The 26369-nt window shown below is 47.8% G+C and overlaps 1 protein-coding gene across 1 annotated transcript in view; it reads left to right on the top strand.

The window, feature by feature from the left end:
* Positions 1-26369, top strand: part of LOC140426708 (probable voltage-dependent R-type calcium channel subunit alpha-1E) — a 1526345-nt gene that overhangs the window by 546494 nt on the left and 953482 nt on the right. The window contains exons 4-5 of the mRNA XM_072511794.1: positions 17599-17704; positions 18581-18720. Coding sequence (XP_072367895.1) covers positions 17599-17704; positions 18581-18720 — 246 coding nt within the window. The remainder of the gene's footprint in view (positions 1-17598; positions 17705-18580; positions 18721-26369) is intronic.

Below are 26369 nucleotides of genomic sequence, written 5' to 3'. Positions count from 1 at the left end.
GCTGCGCCAAGGCTACCTGGGCCGATGTGGGGTCCATGTCATCGTTACGGATGAGTCTGTAGGAATTGTCACGGTGCCAATCCTTAGTGCCTAGGGTGGAGGTGGTAGGGGGCAATCCATCGTCATCAGGCGGTGGGTCCGGTTCAGGGGCTTTTCCATAAGTGGTCTCGTAGGGGTCAAACATATCCTGTTCGGAGTCGCTGGGAGTGGGGCCTGGTGCAGAATTTAAATCGTGTGGCGGTTCCATGAGGTCTAATGTATCAGTGCTGTCGCTGTCGATGCTGATCGAATGAAGGGAGGAGTGGAGTCGTGTGTCTGGGGGTGGAGTCGAAGTGGTGCCCGTGGACGGGCTGGACTGGTTGGGGGAGGGTAGGAATAGGTTGTCCATGGGCGGGGCTGTTCGTCTGCTGCTGCGAGTGAGATGTGGTGTGAGTGGTTGCACTGTGTGCCATGAACCTTAAGCTGGTTTATGTGAAACCATCCTGACTTGCCATTAGGATAAGTGATCTTATAAACGGAGGGGCTGACTTTGTCTGAAATTGAGTAGGGTCCTGTGAATTTGGGAGAAAGAAATGAACTGGGGTTGTACAGGGAGAGCATGACTTGCTGTCCTACTGAAAATTCCGTTGGGTGTACCGTTTTATTAAAACATGCTTTACTCTGTTTTTTTCATGTGCCAAACCTAACAGCTGCTGCGAGCTGGGCTGCGTTAACATTTTCCAGGATTTGTTGTACTGCTTTCTCATGGGTGAGGGCGGTGACTGTGGGGCTGGACAAATCAAGCCCTAGTAAGTATTCTGTTCCCTTCATGGGTCGTCCGATCATGAGGGTGTGGGGGATGTATCCTGTCGAAGTCAATCCCTGTTCCTAAGGAACATGTGTGCAAATGGGAGAACTGTGTCCCATGTTGTGTTATGCTGCTGTACCATTTTCCTAAGAGTTGCTTTGAGAGTTCTATTCATGCGTCCTACAATCCCGCTTGATTGGGGATGATAGGCTATATGAAATTTTTGTCATGTGCCGAAAATTGTGAGGACATTTTTCATGTCGTGTCCTGTGAAGTGTGAGCCTTGGTCTGACTCGATACTACGGGGAAGTCCCCATCTTGTGAAAATTTGCTAGGTTAGAATCTTGGCTGTCGTTTTAGCCGTGTTAGTCCGAGATGGAAAAGCTTCCACCCATTTTGTGAAGGTATTGATCACTACCAACACATTTAAAACCATTTTTGCAGGGGGGTAGGGCACCTATATAATCTATCTGTAAATTCGTCCAGGGGCCATTAACAGGGCAGGTGTGACTGAGTTGACCTTTCTTCGCATACCTGTCTGGATTGTTCTGGGCGCAAATCAAACAATTCTCAATGTAATGAGTCACATTGGATTTTAAATCGGGCCACCAGCAGAGAGGTCTTGGGTCGGCAAAGGTTGAATCTATCCCTTGGTGTCCATGGTTGTCGTGGAATTGGTAGATAATCTGGTTTCTATCTTGGGTGGGGACCACATAAATACCGTCTCTTAAAATTACACCATCGTGTGCTGTTAAAGCGTTTCTGTACTTATTGGGTATTGGGGCACTCTCGGGGGGGATTCCAAAAGTGACCATGTCTGAAACCTGCTTTTGCTGGGGAGTCTGCCTTAACGTTACCAGGGGGGGAAGAACGATAGTGGCTGCGGACTTTAACGATAATGTATTTACGGTCTTTTGCTGTCTTGAGGATATGCTGGAGTAATGGGGCTGAGGGTAGGGGTTTTCCGTCGGCGGAAACAAAACCTCTAGATTCCCACAGGGGTAGCAACTCAGTAAGCTATTGCAGATATATAGGCTGTCGGAGTATATGTCGGCTGGGGTCGGAAACGAGTCGGTGCTGTACAATGTAGGCTACGGCTGCTAATTTCAGGACGATTTCTTCTAACGCTCGTCCCTGCGCGTCCTCTACATAAATACCACAACCTGTGATTCTTTTACCATTTAAAACTGTGGAGGAGCCATCCACATAAATCCTAAGAGCTGCGTCTGTGTCTGTGGGCTGGGGTCTCTGGGGTGGAGTACATGGTTTCGGGGAAGCTGATTTGGGGACAAAGGGTCCTGTATTGTGCCTGGTGGTGATGATCTCACACTCATGTGGGGTGCCTGCGTACTGTAAATTGTCTGCTAGAAACGTGTGTGTCTTAGTCCTTTTAACCGTAATGTCCCCGTCCTTGTAGGAGTAGGGGCCATCATGCTGCGCGAATTTGGCTGACTGTGCCGTCCTTTAGTCTACCATCTAGTAGAAGTTGGGTTGGGGTGTGCTCTGTCAAAATGGTTACGGGGTTGAGTCCTGTACTGTGCCTAAATACATGACCTTTTCCTGGAGAATCTGGGCCTTTTTGGGGTTAACTTTACATCCGATTTCGTGAAGGAGTACTAATAATTCGTTGAGAAGCGAAATGTGCTCTCCCTTAGTGTCCGTCTGTAGGAGTAGGTCGCCTACATACTGGATGAGGCATTCGGGTCGGGAAAATTTAGCTAATCCATTTGCCAATTGTCTGTGGAAAATGGAGGGGGAGTTGTGGAAGCCTTGTGGGAGGCACGTCCACTTGTATTGCTGTCCCTGGAAAGTGAAAGCAAATTTATATTGGCACGCTTTATCCAATGAAATGGACCAAAAGCCGTTGCTGATGTCCAAAACCATGAAAACTTTTGACTGGAGTTCCTGTTTTAACATTGTCTCAGGACTCGTGGCCACGGTGGGGGCTGCTAATGGGGTTGCTTTGTTTAGTTCCCTATAATTGATGGTCAGTCGCCATGAGCCATCGGGTTTCCTTACGGGCCAAATTGGGGCATTGTTAGTTGAGGCTACCGAACAAAGTACGCCTTGGACAAGTAAACTTTGGATGACTTTTACAATTTCTCCCTCTGCTTGTTGGGGGAAACCTTACTGTTTCTGGGGTTTAGGATCGGGACCTGTGATGTTAACTAAACCTGCGATCCTGCCGCAGTCGTGCTTGTGCTGGGCAAAGGATGCTTTGTGTTTCTGTAAAACGTCTCTAATTTCTTTGTCTTGACTAATGGTTCGTGGATCAAACCAGAAGTCTCCTACAGCAGTAATCCTGTGTGCGTAGCCTCCAACTGTGAACGTGGTGGGGCTCATGCTGCCTTTGCCATTCTCCACACACATCTATTGACGGGGTTGAACGAAAGATTGTGGGAGCTCATGAAATCTATCCCCAAAATGTGTTCGACTGTCTGGGGTGGATCTACTAGAACAACGGGGTCTTAATGTTGCCGATCTGAATAGCCACAGGGGCCGTAATGTGTCCCTGCTGTAAGTGTCCTGTGAAGCCGCTGAGGGTAATGGTGTCTGTGGTGGGCCATGTATCCCGTTGGAACATTGTGGAGGAATTTAACGTGGTGCGGGACCCTCCTGTGTCCCAAAGTCATTCTACGGAGTGTCCCCGGACTGTGCCTGCTACTATCGGCCTTCTGGACTTGTCCCAAAGGGTGTCGCAGACCCAAGTTGGGAGTCCAAACACCATCAATCGATGCCGTTCATGTCTGCGTTCTCGGAACAGGCGCGAACACTATGAATGGGCTTGGCTCTGTTCTTATTTAGGGTATTTACCTGCTGGTTTCACTGCTCTTTCTGGGGGGCTTTGCACTCTCGGGCGTAATGTCCCATCTGTCTAAAATTACAGCTTTCTTGTGATTTAAGCTGCTGTGGGCTGTTTCTTTCCTCGTTTACCCATGTGGGGTTTTGATGTGTTCTGATTGGATGCATGTTAGCATCTGCCTGCTCTTTCTCTACTGTTCCTTGTTCTGACCTTCCCTGAAGTGACTGTTCCCAAACTCGGGATAACCTCTTTAATACGCATTTCTCATTATGTGTGTCGTTTGAGGGGTCATAATTGGCTCAAGCTCTGTCCTGCTTCGGTCGCGTGGGAGACGAGGATACGAGTCCATTTGGCCATATTTTCTGGTGTCAAATGGACTCGGACTAACTCTCCAAATACCGCAGTAAAGTGGGTCCAAAGGTGTCCAGCAAACGCTGTTGGGCGCTCGGTCTTTTTCTGTCTGCATTTATTGAGTCCATCAACGGGATCTCCCTGATTGTAGCCGATCGCATCTAGGATCGCTGGATGCATTTCTTGGAGGGTACCTCCTCTTACATTTTGTGGGTCGGGAAGGGCTACCACGACTGAGGGGTTGAGGCTCAAAAATGTGAGCTTAACTTGCTCTTTCTCGTCCAGGCCGTACATGGACGCCTGTTGCTTAACTCTCGCAAAATAATGGTGTGGGTCCGATGTGGGTTGGAATGGTTTGATTTTGTCACACGCGCCCCTTAATTCGGTGACGGTTAATGAGGTGGTGTACAGAAAATCGGTGTCTCCGTTTGTTGTGGCCCTGCGCTGTGTGGTGACAGGGTTCATGGGATTGTGCTCTATCTGTGCAGTCGGGGGTGGGGGTTCTTTCCTTTTCTGGGTTTTAACTTGAGTACATGCTCCATGCACATAGCGGTGGGCAGTTTCATTTAGCTCCTGCCAATCGGGGCCATTTTCCTGATCTAGCTGGGGTCCAAATGTATCTTGGAAACCATTTTGTACTGAGCGCAGGGATTGCAGGTCTGCAATTTGCTTTCGGCATTTGGCATGGTCCACCAAACTCTGCCTTTGTTCCATGGTGGAACTGTGGAGTGCTTGTAGGGCTGCCTTTAAATCCTTACATTGCATCTTTAATTGTTCGACTTGGAGTTCTGTCTCTTCTCTTACCGTGCCTTGGTAGGCCTTATCGTACTGGGACTGAAAGCTGCTTAGGTGAGTGAGACAAGATTGGTGTGCCCGTTTGACATCAGCCATCTCCTTGTCCTTCGCTGCTAACTGCTCTCTGAGTTGCTCATTAACTTTCTCGCATTCAGTGGCGTCTCCCTCACTATTCTTCTCTCTGTCTCGAATCTCTCTGCAGAGCGTCTTCACAACCTCCTCTGTGCCTCGCAATTGTGCCAAGCAGGCCACGATTGCCATCGGCTTACAAACTTTTCCTAAATTATTTTTATGGATCTCAGGTTATCCCACCAAGTCTGTCCCATACTTCCGGGACCTGTTTCCTCATTTGCACAAAATTCGTTCCAAAGAGGCCATCCTTTCCCTTTTAGATACTTCCTAATCTCCTCTTCCCATATGGGACACTGCTCTGCTCTATTGGTCGCTGCGACCTCGAATTCCTGGGGGTGCATAAGGCATTCCATTGCCTTCATTGCCATCCGTACTGTAATCTCTGGGTTTCTACCGTAAATTTGGAACAGGGGGGTATAAAGCGGTGATGCAAACACGGGTGCGGCTTAAGCAATTCTCCGGTGTACAAAACTCCTGACAGTTTTACGCAACAAAATCTATCGAGGTTACCTTATATCCCTTGTTAGTAGGCATGCAAATTACACACTTCCGAATCTTGGAGGTTTGATCGATATTGGTCTTACGCTTGTGGTTTTTACTTTTTCCAATTGGGTTTCTAATTCAAAGTTGGGTTCTCTCAGAGTGACAAAGTCACTTCTAGATCGAGTCCTGGCAGATGTCGCCAGTAATGTTGCTATCTTTTAATGACTATAAATATGGTGATTAATAAGGTCGCCCCTCTTAATTTTAATTATGAATATGCTTTCAGAGTCGCCAGGTATCTCTTGATACCGCCACAAAGTTCAACTGAATACCGATCAAAGAGCCAATACACCAGTTAGTTAGTTCAAAGTCAATGGTACTTTATTTACACACAGTATGATTTACTCATACACAATAACACTACAGGCTAAACTATGTCTATCACTAACACCTATACTTAACTTCGGGTGCCCACTTAGGTCAGAGGAACAGCGGCTGTTGTTCGGATCTGAGGCTGTTGGGTTCAAAGAGGTAGCAGGAGTATAGCTATGGTCGTCCGTCTGGTAGCGAGCGTTGAACTTGAACTTACTTGCTTCTGGTGGTGCAGGCGGAGGGGTCTCTCCAGTTGAGAGCCGAAGCGAACACATGGCGGGGTTCCTTCTTATACTCGGGGGGCTTCGCGAGCTTTTAGGCGGGCCTTAAACTTGGTCTCAATCAATTAGGCAGTTTCTCGATCACCGCCATCGATCTGAGCCAATAAAGGGGCGGGTGCCTTGATGGCTGGGCATGTCCTAAGTGGCCGTTGGCCTTGCTTTGTTTGTATCTTCTTGCTGAGGTAGTGGCGTCGGAATGTCTGGGACGGTATCGGCTACCTGAGCACTAGTCTTTTGTTTATCGGAGATGGGCCATCAATTTGCAAATCGGCCAAGAGTTTTGGTTCTGTCTGCAGTCTGTCTTCTAAATACACATTCAGGTTCTGTGCCTGCTTGTTACTTTGCATTGTCCATTTTTCCCTGTATGCTCTGCATTTGTCCATTTTATATGCTGAAAGTGGCCATCCCAGATGGCTACACTGGTAACTCAGGAAGCCGAGGTGAAAAGGCTGGTAACGACCCAGGGGAGCCTAAGAGGGAAAGTGGAGGACCAGGAAAATAGGTCCAGATGGCAGAATGTTAAAATACTGGGTCTACCAGAGGGGATGGAGGGCAGAGACCCAACAGGCTACGTAACCCAAATGCTGGGCAAGCTAGTGGGAAGAGAGAAATTTCCAAACCCCCCAGGGCGCACAGGTCGCTCCGACCCAGGCCCACAGCCGGGGAGCAGCCCAGCGCGATTATCGTGAAGCTGCACTGGTTCCAAGACAGGGAAAAAATTCTAAAGTGGGCCCGGCAGACAAGATCGAGCACGTGGGAAGGGAAGACCATAAGGGTGTACCAGGACACTGGGGCGGACCTGGCCAAAAGAAGGGCTGAATTCAACAGGGCCAAATCAGCACTCTACAAAAGTAATGTGAAATTTGGGATGCTATTCACGGCCAAGCTCGGAGTAACATTTGAGGGGAAGGAGCTGTTTTTTAACACCCCAGCGGCAGCGGAGGAGTTCGTTAGAGCAAACAAACTGGGGTAGGGACAGCCGGAACGGCCATCATGAAAGCGACGGGGATGGAAAAGAAAGGAAGAATCGGAACAAAGAGCAGACCGCAAACACAGACAAGACGATCACGAACTGTACACACGTGTTTGGTGCACTGTGCAGGACACAACTGACCCAGTGGTAGCGGCCACGTTGAGAACGTGGACCCAGTTGAGACAGCACTTCGGGATAACCAAAATGTCCCTTATGGCCCCCATATGCAGCAATCACAGATTCACCCCAGCCATGCTGGATACCACCTTCAAAAGATGGAGGCGGGACGGGGGCACATTGACGGTCGGGGACTTCTACGTAGGGAACAGACTGGTGACACTAGACGAACTGTCGAGGAAGTGGAGGCTAGCAAAAGAACTGGAAATGAGACACCTCCAAATAGAACACTTCCTCCGCAAAGAAGACAGTGGGGTACCCCGGGGCCACACAAACCACACTACTAGAGAACCTGATAGGCACAAGCAACGTGAAGGGGGGGTTATGTGGGAAAATATACAGACAGCTACTGGACAGAGCCCGAACACCACTGGACGAGACCAGACAAAAATGGGAGGACGAACTGGGTACAGAGGTAGGATGGGGAATCTGGAGCGAAGTACTGAGCAGGGTGAACCCCACCTCTTCCTGCGCAAGGCTAAGCCTAATGCAGCTCAAAGTGGTGCACAGAGCGCATCTGACCAGAACCCGAATGAGCAGGTTCTTCCCGGAGGTGGAGGACAAATGTGAGTGGTGCCAGAGGGGCCCGGCCAACCACACCCACATGTTTTCCGCTGCTCTTGTCGATGCTGGTTCGTCCGTCTGATTTAATTCATTTTTGTTCCATTTGTAGTGGTTGAAGTCTGGAGTTACTTGTAAGCCATACCAGGTATAGATGGCAGATTTCCTTCCCTGAAGGACATTAATGAACCAATTGGGATTTTCTGGCAATGGTTCATTCCAGATTTTTATTGAGTTTTTAAATTCCACCATTTGTTGTCATGGGATTTAAACCCGGGTCCCCAGAGAATTACCCTAGTCAAGAGACAGTACCATTTCACCTTCCACCTCAGTATTGTGAACTGAGAGGAAGATAGCGTGAAACTTCAAAAGGACATAGGCAGGTTGGAGGAAAAGTGGTGGATGAAATGCAATACAGAGTAGTGTTAAGTGATCCTTTATGATAGGAAGAACATGGCCTAGTTCCTCCACCCATTTCTCATTTACTCTATCTAAAGGGGCAGGATCTGAAGATAAAATGAAGTTGTACAGATAAAAGTTGATCCTCTCCCCTACTGAACCAAGGCTAAGACCTTTCCTAGCAGGGAAGAACATGGGGGCAGGGGGAAGGAAGAAAAGAACTTCCATGAGAAATTCCGCATTTGAAAAAAACAAAAAAGTTTGGGACCAGTCAGATTGTGAATTTTTCAAGGCTGACAAAGCCCCCACCTAGAAATAAGTCCCCAAAGTGTACCAGACCTCCCGTTCTCCAGGACCTGAACAGGACCAAATCTCGAGAGTATTTTCATGACGTTTTCTATTGAGATCGGACCTGTAATATATAAGAGTAGCTCATCTGCGCATAGCGAGACCCGGCGCTCCTCTCCTTCCCGGTGTACTCCCCTCCACCTCTCCAATGACCTCAATGCTATCACCAGAGGTTCAATGGCCATCACAAAGAACAATGGAGAAAGGGGGCAGCACTGTCTAGTGCCCCTGCCTAGCAGAAAGTATTCAGAGGAGGTCATATTTGTGCGAATGTTGGCTTTCGGAGCATTGTACATCAAACGGATCCAGGAGGAGAATTTGAGGCCGAATCTGAATCTATCCAAGATCTCAAAAAGGTAGTTCCACTCCACCCTATCTAATGCTTTTTCTGCGTCCAAAAATACTATATCTTCAGGTTCCCGAGCAGATGAGGGGGAAAGGATTATGTTCAAGAGACGTCAGACATTGGCAGATAACTGTCTACCTTTGATAAAGGCTGTCTGATCCTCCAATATTTTAGTTGGAAGACAGGGCTCCATCCAGATTGCCAGAACTTTTGTCAGTAACAACATCAGTGTTAAGAAGTGAAATGGGCATGTAAGGGCACCAGTTTGGGGGCGTTGGTAACTGCGCCTCTGCCATTCCCGCTGGCACGGTACTCCACCAGCCCAGTCAGTGGTGGTGGTGGCCCTGAGAGTTTGGGGCCAGTGGAGGCGGCATGTGGGAGCAGTGGGAGCATCAGTTTGGGCCCCAATCTGTGAGAATCACCGATTTTCCCCAGGGTGTATGGCAGAGAGCGGAGATTGAGAGGATGGGGGATATGTTCATAGAGGGGAGCCTTCCGAGTATGAGGGCGCGGGAGGAAAGGTTTGGGCTGCCGAGGGGAAACAAATTCAGTTATCTGCAGGTGCGGGACTTCCTTCATGAACAGGTACCAACCTTCCCACTCCTACTGCTCAGGGGGATTCAGGACAGTGTAGCTTTCAGAGGGTGGGTAGGAGAAGGGAGCGTCTTGGACATTTATAAGGAGCTTATGGGGTCGGAGGAGACGCAGACCGAGGAGCTGAAGCGCAAGTGTGAGGAGGAGCTGGGAGGTGAGATAGAGGATGGTCTATGGGCGGACGCGTTGAGGAGAGTCAACACATCCGCAATATGTGCCAGGCTCAGCCTGATAAAATTTAAGGTTGTTCACCGGGCTCACATGACATTGGCCCGGATGAGCAGATTCTTTGGGGTGGAAGACAGGTGTACAAAATGTGCGGGAGGACCAGCGAACCATGTCCACATGTTCTGGGCATGTCCGAATCTTAGGGGATTTTGGCAGGGGTTTGCAGATGTCATGTCCACGGTGTTAAAAACAAGGGTGGCGCTGAATCCAGAGGTGGCAATTTTTGGGGTTTCGGAAGACCCGGGAATCCAGGAGGAGAAAGAGGCAGACGTTCTGGTTTTTGCTTCCCTGGTAGCCCGGAGACGGATACTATTAGCTTGGAGGGACTCAAAGCCCCCGAAGTCGGAGATCTGGATATCGGACATGGCTAGCTTTCTCTGTTTGGAGAAAATCAAGTTCGCTTTGAGAGGGTCACTGTTAGGGTTCACCCGGAGGTGGCAACCGTTCGTCAACTTCTTTGTGGGAAATTAATCGTCAGCAGATGGTGGGGGGGGGGAGGGTCAATAAGGATGGGACCTGTACGAAAGGTAAATGGCTTTTGCACTATGTTTATGGTTTCATGTATGTTGTTTATTTTGTTGTTATTACAAACAAAGAACAAAGAACAAAGAAATGTACAGCACAGGAACAGGCCCTTCGGCCCTCCAAGCCCGCGCCGACCATACTGCCCGACTAAACTACAATCTTCTACACTTCCTGGGTCCGTATCCTTCTATTCCCATCCTATTCATATATTTGTCAAGATGCCCCTTAAATGTCCCTATCGTCCCTGCTTCCACTACCTCCTCCGGTAGCGAGTTCCAGGCACCCACTACCCTCTGCGTAAAAAACTTGCCTCGTACATCTACTCTAAACCTTGCCCCTCTCACCTTAAACCTATGCCCCCTAGTAATTGACCCCTCTACCCTGGGGAAAAGCCTCTGACTATCCACTCTGTCTATGCCCCTCATAATTTTGTAGACCTCTATCAGGTCGCCCCTCAACCTCCTTCGTTCCAGAGAGAACAAACCGAGTTTATTCAATCGCTCCTCATAGCTTATGCCCTCCATACCAGGCAACATTCTGGTAAATCTCTTCTGCACCCTCTCTAAAGCCTCCACATCCTTCTGGTAGTGTGGCGACCAGAATTGAACACTATACTCCAAGTGTGGCCTAACTAAGGTTCTATACAGCTGCAACATGACTTGCCAATTCTTATACTCAATGCCCCGTCCAATGAAGGCAAGCATGCCGTATGCCTTCTTGACTACCTTCTCCACCTGTGTTGCCCCTTTCAATGACCTGTGGACCTGTACTCCTAGATCTCTTTGACTTTCAATACTCTTGAGGGTTCTACCATTCACTGTATATTCCCTACCTGCATTAGACCTTCCAAAATGCATTACCTCACATTTGTCCGGATTAAACTCCATCTGCCATCTCTCCGCCCAAGTCTCCAGACAACCTAAATCCTGCTGTATCCTCAGACAGTCCTCATCGCTATCCGCAATTCCACCAACCTTTGTGTCATCTGCAAACTTACTAATCAGACCAGTTACATTTTCCTCCAAATCATTTATATATACTACAAACAGCAAAGGTCCCAGCACTGATCCCTGTGGAACACCACTGGTCACAGCCCTCCAATTAGAAAAGCATCCCTCCATTGCTACCCTCTGCCTTCTATGGCCTAGCCAGTTCTGAATCCACCTTGCCAGCTCACCCCTGATCCCGTGTGACTTCACCTTTTGTACTAGTCTACCATGAGGGACCTTGTCAAAGGCCTTACTGAAGTCCATGTAGACAACATCCACTGCCCTACCTGCATCAATCATCTTAGTGACCTCCTCGAAAAACTCTATCAAGTTAGTGAGACACGACCTCCCCTTCACAAAACCGTGCTGCCTCTCACTAATACGTCCATTTGCTTCCAAATGGGAGTAGATCCTGTCTCGAAGAATTCTCTCCAGTAATTTCCCTACCACTGAAGTAAGGCTCACCGGCCTGTAGTTCCCGGGATTATCCTTGCTACCCTTCTTAAACAGAGGAACAACATTGGCTATTCTCCAGTCCTCCGGGACATCCCCTGAAGACAGCGAGGATCCAAAGATTTCTGTCAAGGCCTCAGCAATTTCCTCTCCAGCCTCCTTCAGTATTCTGGGGTAGATCCCATCAGGCCCTGGGGACTTATCTACCTTAATATTTTTTAAGACACCCAACACCTCGTCTTTTTGGATCACAATGTGACCAATTATACCAAAAATACCTCAATAAAATGTTTTTTTTAAAAAGTGAAATAAGTCGATAAGACCCATACTCTACTGAGTCCTTACCCTCTTTAAGGAGCACCAAGATTGTGGCTTGGGCACAGGCTGGGGTAATGATCCCCTAGACAGTGAATCATTGAACATGTCCAAAGCAGAAGAATGTGATTCTCTGAGAACCTCTTATAAAATTCAGATGGGAAGCCGTCAGGACCTGGGTCTTTGCTGGATTTCAGCCGATCGATACAGTTCTGTATTTCTTCTGGGCTTAAGCCAGTTCCCGTTTTCTGCCTTCCTCAATGGTCGGGATGTGTAAACCATCTAGAAACTCATCATGTCTAAGGTATCTGGAGGAGGCTCTGACTCAAATAGCTCATAGTGAAATGTGCTGAAAGCCGTATTTACCTGAAGAGGGGCTAATACTAGGTTACCTTCTTTGCTCCAAATCTGAGGGAGGCAGCCTAATTTTTGTGTTGATGCACAAGAAAACGACCCGCCTTCTCCCCATGTTCATAGAATGTGCCCCTAAAACATTGTAACTGTTGCATCGCTTTATTTGTGCAGATTAATTCAAATTGAAGTTGCAAGTTTTTTCTGTGCATCAGTATTCCCAGGGTTGGAGCAACAAATTGTTGGTGGTCAACCTCTAAGATGGAGTCCACCAGCCTTTGTCGTTCCACTCTCTTCTTTTTCAAAATATGAGCTTAATGAGATCATTCACCCCCCTCCCCCCCATGATGGCCTTTAGGGTTTCCCAGAGTGTTGAAGGAGAAATTGACTTTGTTTTGTTGAGTTTGATAAAGTCTGTGATAGCAGCAGACAATCACTCATAGAATTTGTCATCAGGCAATAAAGTGATGTCTAGCCTCCAAGGTTGACACTCAGGGGGGCCGAAATCAAAGCAAAATTCAATAAAATGAGGGGCGTGGTCCGAGTTGGCAATTGTCGAGTATTCGGCTGCTCTCACTGAGAGGAGGAGGAATTTATCAAAAACAAAAAAATCAGTTTGGGAGTAGGTGAACATGCGAAAAAAAAGAAAATTATTTACCATTTGGATGCCACGAGTCAACCCCTCAAATTTGATCCGTGAAAGAGGTCAATGCCCTGGACATCCCAGTTTGGGGCCGGGATTTGGACATGGAGTGGTCCGGTTTTGGGTCCAAGACACAATTTAAGTCTCCTCCCCCAATCATCCGATGTGAGTCTAAGTTGGGAAGGACATTCATTCGGGAGTTTATGAAGCTCGGGCCATCCCAATTGGAGCATAAATATTCACCAAATTGCCTGAATCTTTTCCAGTGAACCACAGACAATAATGTAACATCCATTGAGGTCATCAAAAATCTGGGAGGGGGTAAATTGTTTTATTTTTGGGATTAGTACTGCCATGCCTCTGGCCCTACCATTAAAGCCTGAGTGAAGGACTTGTCCCACCCATGTTTTGCGAAACCTTACTTGGTTCTTCACCCGCAAGTGGGTCTCCTGTAGGAACGCATCACATGGCCCGCCAAAGGGCAATATCCACAGTAATGGAATGTACCACTGGCAAGGGCAGTGCCAGCCAATGGTACCCCTAGCAGCAGGAACGGGTGCTAAAGCTGGAGGCACCCACAGTGCCAGGCACTGACAGGGCCAGGAGTGTAGTGTAGCCACCTAAGTTGGCCAACTCCCGATTTAAAATGGAGAACAGCAAAGGCTGAAGGGAAATTCAGCCAGCACAGGCAGAAACCAGCAGGTGCAAGTTTACTGTGTATTTAACTCTGCAAAAGCCCAGACAGCATCGATACCAGCGGCCATCAGCATAATAATGTAGCAGCCATCTACATACTAATAAGCAATCCCCGGGAACAATCGCAACATTTAGGTCAAACAAAGCTAAGCCAGACTCCCCGGCGCCAGCAGGAGTCAACACAAGAGGTTAACGAACACCTCAAGATCGCCCATCGATCAGGGAACCGCTCCAGTATTGGAGAAATCGAACCAAGCGATTGGAACAAAGTCCAATCACCTAGAACCAAGTACAGGGTCCGCCCCGAAAGGCGGGAAGCTCCTGGGGACTATAAAATTTAAGCCCCAAGTTCAAATCGTTCTTCTTGACCGGGTCACACAGCAACGCGAACCAACCTTGACCGTGACCGGTGCAGCTGCTGCCGAGAGATGGTAAGTCTTAAGTCAACGCTCGCTACGTAGCTTAGACGTAGAATTTGTGAATGAGTAGCGATTACTGTGAATAATAAATGTGCTTTGATTTGAATCTTACTGATCGGTGTATTGAGTTACTGATCATTACTTGGACTTGAACCTCGTGGCGGTATCATCAAGATACCTGGTGACTCGAGAGCAAAGGTAATAAAACAGAGCCAATTGAACCAACCAAAAGTTAGCAACAGCAGGGATGGGGTTGGTGGGGGGGGGACATGCGAGGCAGAGTCCGCAGTGCCACCGGGGCCATTGTGTAGCCTGGTGGACATGTTTGGGCACGAGGGTACGCACCATGCTAACATGTTGGCCTTTCACCCCATGCAGACAATAGATCTGGGAATTCAACCGGCAATGGTGGCCTTCCTCTTAGTTGCCACAGCCATGGGGGATGCATTGCAGCTGTATGAGCTGGAGCTGCTCGAGAAGGAGGAAGCTGCAGCAGCGGAGCCTGCCCAGCAGAACAGGTGGCAGCCACTTATCGACATAGACATAGAATTTACAGTGGAGAAGGAGGCCATTCGGCCCATCGAGTCTGCAGCAGCTCTTGGAAAGAGCACCCTACCCAAGGTCCACACTTCCACCCTATCCCCATAACCCAGTAACCCCACCCAACACTAAGGGCAAATTTTGGACACTAAGGGCAATTTAGCTTGGCCAATCCACCTAACCTGCACATCTTTGGACTGTGGGAGGAAACCGGAGCACCCAGAGGAAACCCACGCACACACGGGGAGAACGTGCAGACTCCGCACAGACAGTGGCCCAAGCCGGGAATTGAACCTGGGACCCTGGAGCTGGTAATCATAGAATTTACAGTGCCGAAGGAGGCCATTTGACCCATCGAGTCTGCACCGGCTCTTGGAAAGAGCACCCGACTCAGGCCCACGCCTCCACCCTATCCCCGTAACCCAATAACCCCACTTAACCTTTTTGGACACTAAGGACAATTTAGCATGGCCAATCCACCTAACCTGCACACCTTTGGACTGTGGGAGGAAACCGGAGCAGCCGGAGGAAACCCACGCAGACACAGTAAGAACGTGCAGACTCTGCACAAACAGTGAGCCAAGCCAGGAATCGAACCTGGGAACCTGGAGCTGTGAAGCAACTGTGCTAACCACTGTGCCACCATGCTGCCCCAAGTTTAAGGAGAATCTAACATAATCTAATGAGAAATCTAACTGGGTGTGATCCAAATTTGCATGTTTAAGTAAGCAGTTGGACTCACTTAAATATGACTGCGCCTGAGTCTCCCAAAACCTAGGATCGAACTCCTGCACCTGGGAGACCTCACCATGGAGCCATTTAGTACAAATGTGGACCAGGCTTAACGCCACCTGAGAGGGCCATCGGAGGCCTCCGGATAGTCGAAGTGGTACCTTGGCACTCCTGCAGCCGCCCAGGCACTGCTAAGGTGCCTGGGTGGCATCGACAGGGACACTGCCTGGGTGCCAGGCTGGCAGTGCCAGGTGGCAGGTTCCCCATGCCTGGATTGGGCCCGGGGATGCCATGCCCTTATTAGGTGGGGTGAGGGGGTGCTCGAGGACCCCTTAAGAAGTAAATTGGGGCGTTGGGGAGTCCAGAGGCCACTGTGGGGTGTCCAGAGAGCGGGGCGGTATTTAAAAATGGCGCCCTTTCTCTTCCTTCGCTGATGAGCTGAGATGGTATATTACAAGGCTGCATGTCTCTGGATTTTATGCTATATTCCCAAACCTGGCCTGTTGATTGCTAGTGGTCCCTGAAGGTCATCCAGTTTACCTGCGGACTGATCCAAAATGTAAGTCACTGATGTGCACCCTTACGGCCGAGGCTATCTGAGAGAGCAGGACAGAACCCTCATCCCACCATTTATGTAACATCACACAATCAGTTCGGCTCACATGTGCGTGGCACAAGTTGTCATAAGCATGAACCAACAACGATGTAGTCATAGAGTCATCCAGCACAGAAACAGGTCCTTTGGACCACCATGTCTATGCCGACCATCAAATGCCAATCTATGCTAATCCCATTTACTCGCACTTGGTCTATAGCCTACTTATGCCTTGGCGATTTAAGGGCTCGTCCAGATGCTTTTTAAATGTTGCAAGAGTACCTGCCTCCACCACCCTCTCAGGCAGTGCGTTCCAGCTTTCCACCACCCTCTGGGTGAAAAAATGTTTCCTCAGGTTGCCTCTAATCCACTTATTCCTCATCTTAAACCTATGCCCTCTGGTCGTAGATACCTCCGCCATGGAGATGTAGTTTTACAAGCAAGATTCATGTTAATGATTAATTCCTGTGATTAACAGTGATTTAATATTTGTATCATTAACTCAGAAGGTTATTGTGATGATTTTATAACAATGTTTAAAATCAATGTGTTTACTTGTATTAATGTACATACATTTATTGTACATAGTAGCAAAGTAGCAATAGATTTGTATTTTCTATCTGTGTATTTGCTGTGAATAACCTACCATTCATTCTGGTGATTCTTTTTCCAGTGACAAGCGAGAGAAGATAGGGTAGAACTGCTCCGCGGTCCTCGCAGTCTTTGGCTACTTCTTAAGGGAGGGCTGCACTGCTGGAGGTGTCATCTTTTGGATGGAATGTTAAAACGTTGACCTGCTTGCCTCCTCGGGTGGACAGCACTATTTCGGTTTAAGAGCAGTGCTGCTTGTTCTGGTGTCCTAACCAATATTTACCTCAATCCACAATAAAAAAATAGATTACATGGTCATTACCATGCCGGTGTGTTGGGGAGATGCTGTGTGCTAGTTGGCTACAGTGTTTCTTACATTCACCAGTAACTGCACTTCAAATGTTCTTCGTCGGCTGAAAAGCACTTTGGAGCTTCCAATGAAAGGTACAAATAAAGGGCCAAGACTTTTTTTCACTTTGCTCTGCAGCAATTGCTACGTTGCAAGGGTACACATCTCGAGAATTTGGTATATTTCAAATATAAATGTCTCTGAAAGGAATGGTATAATACAAGGGTACATGTCTCTAGTGGGGGTAATATATTACAAGGATACATGGCCTTGGTGGGAGTGATAAATTACAAAGATACATGTCTCTGGTGGGAATGGTATATTACAAAGGCACATGTCTCTGGTGGGGGTAGCATATTACAAGGATACATGTCTTTGGAGGGAGTGGTAAATTAAAAAGGTACACGCCTTTGGTAGGAATGGTATTTTACAAGGGTACATGACTCTGGTGGGAATGATATATTACAAAGGATCATGTCTCTGGTGGGAGTGGTATATTTCAAGGGTACATGTTTCTGGTGGGAGTGGTATATTACAAGGGTACATGTTTCTGGTGGGAGTGGTATATTACAAGGGTACATGTCTCTGGACTGAGTGGTATGTTATCAGGGTACGTATCTCTGGATGGCATTGGTGCATTGCAGCAAGAGAGAACCTGAGGGAATAGATTTGGACAATTCGTGAAAGTGCCTGATTTCTGTAATTGTGTCTCGTTGGAAATCTCTGTGTGCCTTTGCAATGACATGTCCGGTTTTCCTTAACCCTTTCACTCCATTCGAATACATGATTTTGGCGACCATTATTGCCAACTGTGTTGTACTGGCCCTGGAGCAGCACCTACCACAAGGAGACAAAACTCCCATGGCCAAAAATCTGGTGAGTCTGGAGCTGCAAGGGAGTGAATGAGGAGTTGGGGGTTGGATGAGAGCCTCAGGGGTGAGGAACAGGAGTGTTTGAAGAGCTGGGTGCATGGGGTCGAGGAGTTAGTAGTTTTGAGGCAGGAGCAGGGAGAATGAGGAAGGGAATTTGAGCCTGCTTTGGTGGAACTGGGGGAGGCATTGAAGAACTAGGGGATGTGTGAGGAGATGGGAGGGTGAGGGAAAAGAGGAGGGGTGAATGAGATCTGGGGTGTTGGTGTCATAGAATTATAACATTTACAGTGTAGAAGGAGGCCATTCAGCCCACTGCGTCTACACCAGCCCCTAAAAGGGCATACTACCTCCACCTCCACCCTATCCCGGTAACCCAGCAACCCCACCTAACTTTAGGTCACTACGGGGCAATTTAGCGTGACCAAGCCACCTAACCTGCACATCTTTGGACTGTGGGAGGAAACCGGAGCACCCAGAGGAAACCCACGCAGACACGGGGAGAAGTTGCCGACTCCGCACAGACAGTGACCCAAGCCGGGAATTGAACCCGGGTTCCTGGCACTGTGAAGCAACAGTGATAACCATTGTGCTACTGTGCCGCCCCTGATTTAGAAAGTGTCAATGCTGAGGTAAAGGCGGAGCTGGGGTGCGAGGGAGAGGAGCTAGCGACGGTGAGGAGCTGTGAAAGGAGGTGGGAATGGGAGGGCTGATTCGGAAAATATTTGTTATTGTTGGATGGGATTCCTTCCAATGCCAAAGTTCAGTCCAAAGTCTTTCTTGGGTATCTTAAATGACTAAAAAAATGTTTTTCTCTTAATCTCTTGGTAAGAGACCAATGCCATGCATCCTTTTCATTTGCCCCATCCTTCTCCTCCTCCAGGAACAAACTGAGCCTTACTTTATTGGAATCTTCTGCTTTGAGGCTGGGATTAAAATTGTAGCTCTAGGATTTGTGTTCCATAAAGGATCATATCTTCGGAATGGCTGGAATGTCATGGATTTCATTGTGGTTCTGAGTGGGTAAGTGACTCCCGACATCTTTACTACATAAAATGTGCACTACAATTGGAGCAATTGGTCGAAGTTGGTGTTTATATTCCACATGAATCTCCTTGCTGTGTCCCCTCCTCATCGCACCACCTTCTTTCTCCCTCATGCGCTTATCCAACTTTCCCTTAAAAGCATCTGTAATATTTGCTTCAACCACTCCCAGCGTCAGCAAGTTTAACATTCTCATCATTCTCTGGGTAAAGAGGTTTCTCTTGAAGTCTTTGTGGAATTTTTTTCATTGAATCATAGAATCCATATAGTGCAGAAGGAGGCCATTTGGCACTGATTCTCCAAAAGAGCACTTTACCCAGGTCCACGCCCCCGCCCTATCTCTGTAACCTTGTAAACCCACCTCACCGTTAGAGACTAAGGGGCAATTTAGCATGGCCAACCCACCTAACCTGCACATCTTTGGACTGTGGGAGGAAACCAGAGCACCAGGAGGAAACCCACGCAGACACAGGGAGAACATGAAAACCCCACACGGAGAGTCACCCAAGGCTGGGTCCCTGGTGCTGTGAGGCAGTAGTGCTAATCATTGTGCCTTTGCTGCCCTTTAGTGACTATCTCATAATATCAATGAGGGTATCTGCTCTGCACCTATCCGAATGAAACCTCTTCAGAATTTCAAGGACCACTTTTATGTAACGCTTTTTGTAGAAACGTTGCGGGGGTCAGTGGACTGTGGAACAATAGTGAGAGGCCTTTAGATTATCCAGTTGGGTGACAAAATTTGAATATTGCCTGATGAGTCTTAGGCCATTTGCCAGTGGCCTTTACTAGCCGTCCAGTCTTTGAAAGTCCCAGGGCAGGAACCACATGGGGACAGCCTGTTGACAGCTGGGACAAAGTGCTAGGATTTGAGCATTGATTATATCCAATCCACACCAAATTTTTTACCTCTTTCAGATTGTCAGTTGCCATGGTGAAATGATGAAAGATGTTAAAAGCAAATTACTGCGGATGCTAGAATCTGAAACAAAATAGAAAATACTGGAAAATCTCAGCAGGCCTGACAGCATCTGTGAAGAGAGAAAGGAGCTTTCGAGTCTGGATAACTCGACAAAGCTTTGACAAAGAGTCATCCAGTCGCAAAACGTTAGCTCCCTTCTCTCGCCACAGATGCTGACAGACCTGATGAAACATGTTACCTGAAAACTTTTAACTTAAATTTTGAGGTCTAATCTGTTGCTTCAATTGCCTGTGAAGGGGCATGTGAGATCTTATCGAGGTGTCAGCCATGTGTCAGTGAGTTGCATTCTGACCTCTCACTGGGAGAGAGATTTGAAGGGCCTCCTCCTGCACTGTAGGGATTCTGTGAAGTATCACTCCATAGACTTGAGCTCCAAATCCAGGCCAAGGCTCCAAATGCATGATGTGGAGATGCCGGCGTTGACTGGGGTGAGGACAGGAAGATGTCTTACAACACCTGGTTAAAGTCCAACAGGTTTATTTCGAATCACTAGTTTTTGGAGCACTGCTCCTTCCTCAGGTGAATGAAGAGATAGATCTATCTATCTATCTATCTATCTATCTCTATCTCTATCTCTATCTCTATCTCTATCTCTCTCTCTCTCTGTATCTCTCTCTCTCTCTGTATCTCTCTCTCTCTCTGTATCTCTCTCTCTCTCTGTATCTCTCTCTCTCTGTGTATCTCTCTCTCTCTGTGTATCTCTCTCTCTCTGTGTATCTCTCTCTCTCTGTGTATCTCTCTCTCTCTGTGTATCTCTCTCTCTCTGTTTCTCTCTCTCTCTGTATCTCTCTATATCTCTCACTCTATCTATCTATCTATCATGATGTGGAGATGCTGCCGTTGGACTGGGGTGAGCACAGTAAGATGTCTTAAAACACCAGGATAAAGTCCAACAGGTGTGTTTCGAATCACTAGCTTGCGGAGCACTGCTCCTTCCTCAGGTGAATACCTATCTATCCATCTCTATCTCTCTGTCTCTCAATCAAGTGACTCTGTCTCTGAATCAAGTGTCTGTCTCTCAATCAAGTGTCTCTGTCTCTCCCTCTGTCTCTCAATCAAGTCTCTCTCCCTCTACCTCTCCCTCTGTCCCTCAATCAAGTCTCTCTCCCTCTGTCTCTCAATCAAGCCTCTCTCCCTCTCCCTCTTTCTCTCAATCAAGTCTCTCTCCCTCTCACTCTCCCTCTGTCTCTCAATCAAGTCTCTCTCCCTCTCCCTCTGTCTCTCAATCAAGTCTCTCTCCCTCTCCCTGTCTCTCAATCAAGTCTCTCTCCCTCTGTCTCTCTCTCTGTCTCTCAATCAAGTCTCTCTCCCTCTCACTCTCCCTCTGTCTCTCAGTCAAGTCTCTCTCCCTCTCGCTCTATCTATCTAAGGTGTTCCAAGTACATGGCTGAGGGAGCACTGCACACTGGAAGGTGTCACGATTTGAATGAGGTGATTGAACCAAGGCCACACTTGCTCCCTCAGATGGATGTTCAAGATTCCACAGCACTGTTCAAAGGGAATGTTTCCTGATATCTGAGCCAGATTTTTATCTCTCTAGCAAAATAATCTTATCTATTTCTAACCACATTGCTGTTTGTGAAAACTTGCTCTTTCCCACTTTACAACAATGACTCGCACTCCAAAACCAAACTGGTTTTGAAACACTCTTGGACATTCTGAGGTTGTGAAAGAAGCAATATAAATGTGAGTTGTTCTCTCTTTCATAATACACCGTCGTAAGAGCCCGATGAGATCATAGTTGACACCAAACCACATAGGCAGATGTAAAGAGAGGTGATCAAAATCTTGGTCAAAAAGGTAGGTTTCAAGCAGCATCATGAGGCAAGAGAGATGGAGAGGTTTAGAGAGGGAATTGCACAACTTTTGACCTCAGCAGTTGGAGGAGCCAATGTTGGAGCGATTGAAATCAGGGATGTACACAGTGCCATTGTTTATTGTCAAATTGCCGAGATCTAGGAGGTAAGAAGCTAAGGCAAGGATAAGTAGAATCGGAGAATCATTTAGCTCGGAAGGAAGCCATTTTGTTTGTCATGCACACACTGGCTCTTTGAAAATGGAGTTTTGCTGAGTCACAAACCTCGCCTTTTCATCTGTAAGCCTGTCAGTTTCTCATCTATATGTATGCAAATCCCTTTTCAAATTATTTACAAAATCAGCTCTCACATCTTTTCAAGGATCCAGATCCCCATAACTCTCCCTGATAGATTGAACATCTCTGTTTGTTGGCCCATTCACCAGAGGGAATAGATTTTCTCTGTCAAAACCTCTCATCACTTTGAAACCTTCTGTTAGATCACCTCTCAACCTCCCATGTTCCAAAGGCAACAATCCAAACGTTCCCAACCTCTCCTCAAAACTGAAATCCCCTCATGTCAGGCAACATCCTGGGAAATTTCCTCTGCATTCTTTTTTGAAGGGTCGTGCCCAAAATTATCCACAAAAGTCCAGCTGAAGCCTAACCAGTGATTTATCGAGCACAATCACTTTGTTTTTATATTCTATTCCAGCACATTTTTTTCTCACCATTTCTTTTTTTAAAATGTTTTTATTGAAGTTTATCATTTTATACATTGTACAATAAACAAAGGTATGTGGATCGGATACAATGTACCAGAGATCTCCATTAGAATTGCCCCGCCCCCTACACCCTCTCCTTAGCCCCCCCCCCCCCCCCACCTTTTTGTTATTTTAAGATACTTTGTTGGAACACATACTTTACAAAAGGTGATTGTCATCTATTTACATATGTGCAGTTCTTTCCCCTCCCCCTCTGTCGTTTGGCCCCATCCCCCCTCTCTTCCTCCTCACCACCCTCCCCTGCTTTAGGCGTTTCTTTGGGTCTTGTTCTTTGTAGCCTTGATCTTGGCCCCCTATTTTATGTTCTGGCTGTTCCCAAACCCTCAACCCCTTCTCTCCCTGGCCTTTCCACCTCCGCCTCCCCTCTCTGTTCCCTGTTGTCTTGTTGGCTCCTTTGTGCCCACCCTTCCCCTTGCTCTATTGGCTGTTGACTTCGAACAGGTCCTGGAACAAGTTGATGAATGGCCTCCACATTTTCTGGATGCCCTCCTCTGACCTCAGAAGGCGAATTTGATTTTCCCCAGGTCGAGAAATTCCAACAGGTCTGCCAGCCAGTCTGCAGCTTTGGGTGGTGTTGCTGATCGTCAGCCATAGGATCATAGAATATACAGTGCAGAAGGAGGCCATTCGGCCCGTCGAGTCTGCACCGACCTTTGGAAAGAGCACCCTACCCAAGCCCACACCTCCTCCCTATCCCTACACCTCCACCCTATCCCCGTAACCCCACCTAACCTTTTTGGACACTAAGGGCAATTTATCATGGCCAATCCACCTAACCTGCACATCTTTGGACTGCAGGAGGAAATCAGAGCACCCGTAGGAAGCCCACGTAGACACGGGGAGAACGTGCAGCCTCTGCACAGACAGACCGAAGCCGGGATTTGAACCTGGGATCCTGGTGCTGTGAAGCAACTGTGCTAACCATTGTGTTACCGTGCTGCTGTCAGCCGAGCAGGATTCTTCGGCGGGCAATTAGGGAAGCAAAGGCAACCCCCCTTCCCCATAAATAGTCCTGGCTGGTCCAATATCCTGAAGGAGGAAGGAGCAGCGCTCCGAAAGCTAGTGACATCGAAACAAACCTGTTGGACTTTAACCTGGTGTTGTAAGACTTCGTACAATATCCTGAAGACTGACTGTGCACCACTTTAATTGCATGAGGCTTACCCTTGCACAAGTGGAGGTGAAGTTGGCCCTGTTTAGTGCTTCGCTTCAGAGTCCCCACCCTATTTCTATCCCAGGTTCTTCCTCCCACTTTTCCTGTGTTTCATCCAGTGGGGAGCATGCCCTTTCTAATAGTTGTCCGTACAGGTCCCTGCAGTTCCCCCCTCCCAGGTTACCCGCGTCCAGTTGTTCCTTTGTGCGTATCGGGGTCCATGGTATGTTGTTGTCTCCTTGCGGAGGAAGTTCTTTGCCTGTAGGTGTCGCAGTTCATTCCCAATTGGTAGTTGTAGTCTTTCTGTCAGTTCCTCTAAGGTCGTTAACCTGTGTACTCTGTCAACTATTTGAATTCTCTTCCAACTTCTCGCTGCTTTGAGGGCACTCACCAACGGCTCGATTGCCAGGGCGAATAAGAGCGGGAACAGTAGGCCTCCCTGCCTTGTGCCTCTGTGTAGCTGGAAGTATTCAACGTTGGTGGTGTTGGTCCATACGCTTGCCTTGGGGGAATTGGACAGGAGTTTCACCCATGAGGTGAACCGTGTCCCCAGTCCAAACCGCTCTAGTACTTCAATGATGTATTTCACTTGATTCTGTCGAAGACCTTCTCTGATTCCAGGGAGACGATCACCTCTGGTGTTCTCACCCTGGATGGGGTCATTATCACATTTAGCAGCCGCCTGATGTTCACTGTTAGCTGTGTACCCTTAACAAAGCCCGTCTGGTGTTCTGTGACCACCTCTGGTACGCAGTTCTCCAGCTGTTTAACGAGGATTTTTGCATTCACATCGAGCAGCGAAATGGGTCTGTATGATCCGCATTTGGTTGGGGCCTTTGTCTTTCTTAGGTATCAAGCGATATGGTGGCTTGTGGAGTTTGAGGCAAGGTGCCCTTCGCCACCGAGTCTGTGAACATCTCCCGCAAGCCAATGCTGTCGTAAATTTTTTGTAGAAGTCCGCCAGGTTCCCAGTGGGAAGCTCGTTTTTCAGGTCGCTGGTCTCTCAGATGTAGCCGGGGACCCCTCACCTCGCGGGTCTGCTGACCTATTTGCTCGTCGCTCCTGTCCCGTGCTGCTGTTTTTGCTGTTTCTGCAGCCTCTTGAGCTGCTGCTTCCTGACATCATTTATATTCTGAGTCTTATTGAAGGTGAGGGGATGTTGTGGTCCAATCTTTATGGTCTAGATTCGGCTAAAAGTGCCTATTATCTTGCCTTTCAGAGGAGAGTCACCCGATGTGTGACTGCTCAGCACATCCCCTTCACCAGAAGTCCATTTTCTCACCATTTTGATTTACTTTAAACTATAAGGATTTTTGTACCTGGACACCGTGGTCCATATGCTCATCTCCACTTTTTCAAAATACCCGGCTTTTAAAATTAGTCCTGCCCAAATATATCACCTCATACTTCCCCACATCAAACTGCATCTATCTTTTATCTAACCTTTATCTAATATCAGGATTACTTTGCCAGGGTTGTACCATCAATGAATGTTATAATGGCGTTCCCCACATTCAATGTCTAGATCACCTATAAAAATTGAAAGGCGTATTGGACCCAAACCGATCTTTGAGGGAAAACTACTGCAAACCACATTCTAGTCTTGAATGCACCCACCCACTATCGTCCTTTTCTTCCTGTAACTGAGCAAGTTTCATATCCAAACTGACACTTTCACCTTAATTCCATTGACGCCTGCCATTTCAATAAGCCTTGTGTGTAATTTTGTTCAATGCCTTTCAAAAGGTCACATGTCCAAAATCTACTACACTATTCCGGTAGATACTCAATGAGCCAAATAGCCTCATTCTGTGCTGTAATGACTCTATGGGCTGAATTTTGTGCCCCCCTTGTGGGGTGCATACAGCAAATATGGCAAGTGGCTAGCCAACCACACTATTCCCCATCCTAGGCCCATTTCATAATATGGGAGGTGGATAAGACGGTGTTTGATTCCTGTTGAAGTCCTTAACTGCCCAATCAGATTGGCCGGCAGCTCTTGAGAGCAAGATGTTCTTCCACCAGAGGTGCTGAAGTCGCATGCTGAGTTTGTTGAGACTGCCTGCAGCATATTTTTACTGTGGGGTGGTCTTTTTAAAGTCGGTCAGTTCACAGTTGTGGGCGGCATGGTAGCACAGTGGTTAGCACTGTTGCTTCACAGCGCCAGGGTTCCAGGTTTGACTCCCGGCTTGGGTCACTGTCTGCAGAGTGTGCATGTTCTCCCCATGTCTGCATGGGTTTCCTCCGGGTGCTCCAGTTTCCTCCCACAAGTCCCAAAAGATGTGCTGTTAGGTAATTTGGACATTCTGAATTCTCCCTCCGTGTACATAAACAGGCGCCAGCATGTGGCGACTAGGGGCTTTTCACAGTAACTTCATTTCAGTGTTAATGTAAGCATATTGTAACAATAAAGATTAAAGATTATACGCTGCCTTTTGGAACAGTGGGTGGGTGGATGGTGGTGGAGCAATAGGACCTCCACTACACAACACCCCATCATTTAGCTCCTCCCCCAAGTAAAATTCACCCTGTGACTATCTTGAACAATATGACATGTTTCCTCATCAAATAATAGCATGGTAGCATTGTGGATAGCACAATTGCTTCACAGCTCCAGGGTCCCAGGTTCGATTCCGACTTGGGTCACTGTCTGTGCGGAGTCTGCACATTCTCCCCGTGTGTGCGTGGGTTTCCTCCGGGTGCTCTGGTTTCCTCCCACAGTCCAAAGATGTGCATGTTAGGTGGATTGGCCATGATTAATTGCCCTTAGTGTCCAAAATTGCCCTTAGCGTTGGATGGGGTTATTGGGTTATGGGGATAGGGTAGAGGTGTTGATCTTGGATAGGGTGCTCTTTCCAAGAGCCGGTGCAGACTCGATGGGCCGAATGGCCTCCGGCTGCGCTGTAAATTCTA

This window comes from Scyliorhinus torazame, chromosome 7 (assembly GCF_047496885.1).
Source record: "Scyliorhinus torazame isolate Kashiwa2021f chromosome 7, sScyTor2.1, whole genome shotgun sequence".
Taxonomy (NCBI): Eukaryota; Metazoa; Chordata; class Chondrichthyes; order Carcharhiniformes; family Scyliorhinidae; genus Scyliorhinus; species Scyliorhinus torazame.
Note: the sequence above shows the minus strand (reverse complement) of the source record. Positions and strands in the feature narration are given on the sequence as shown.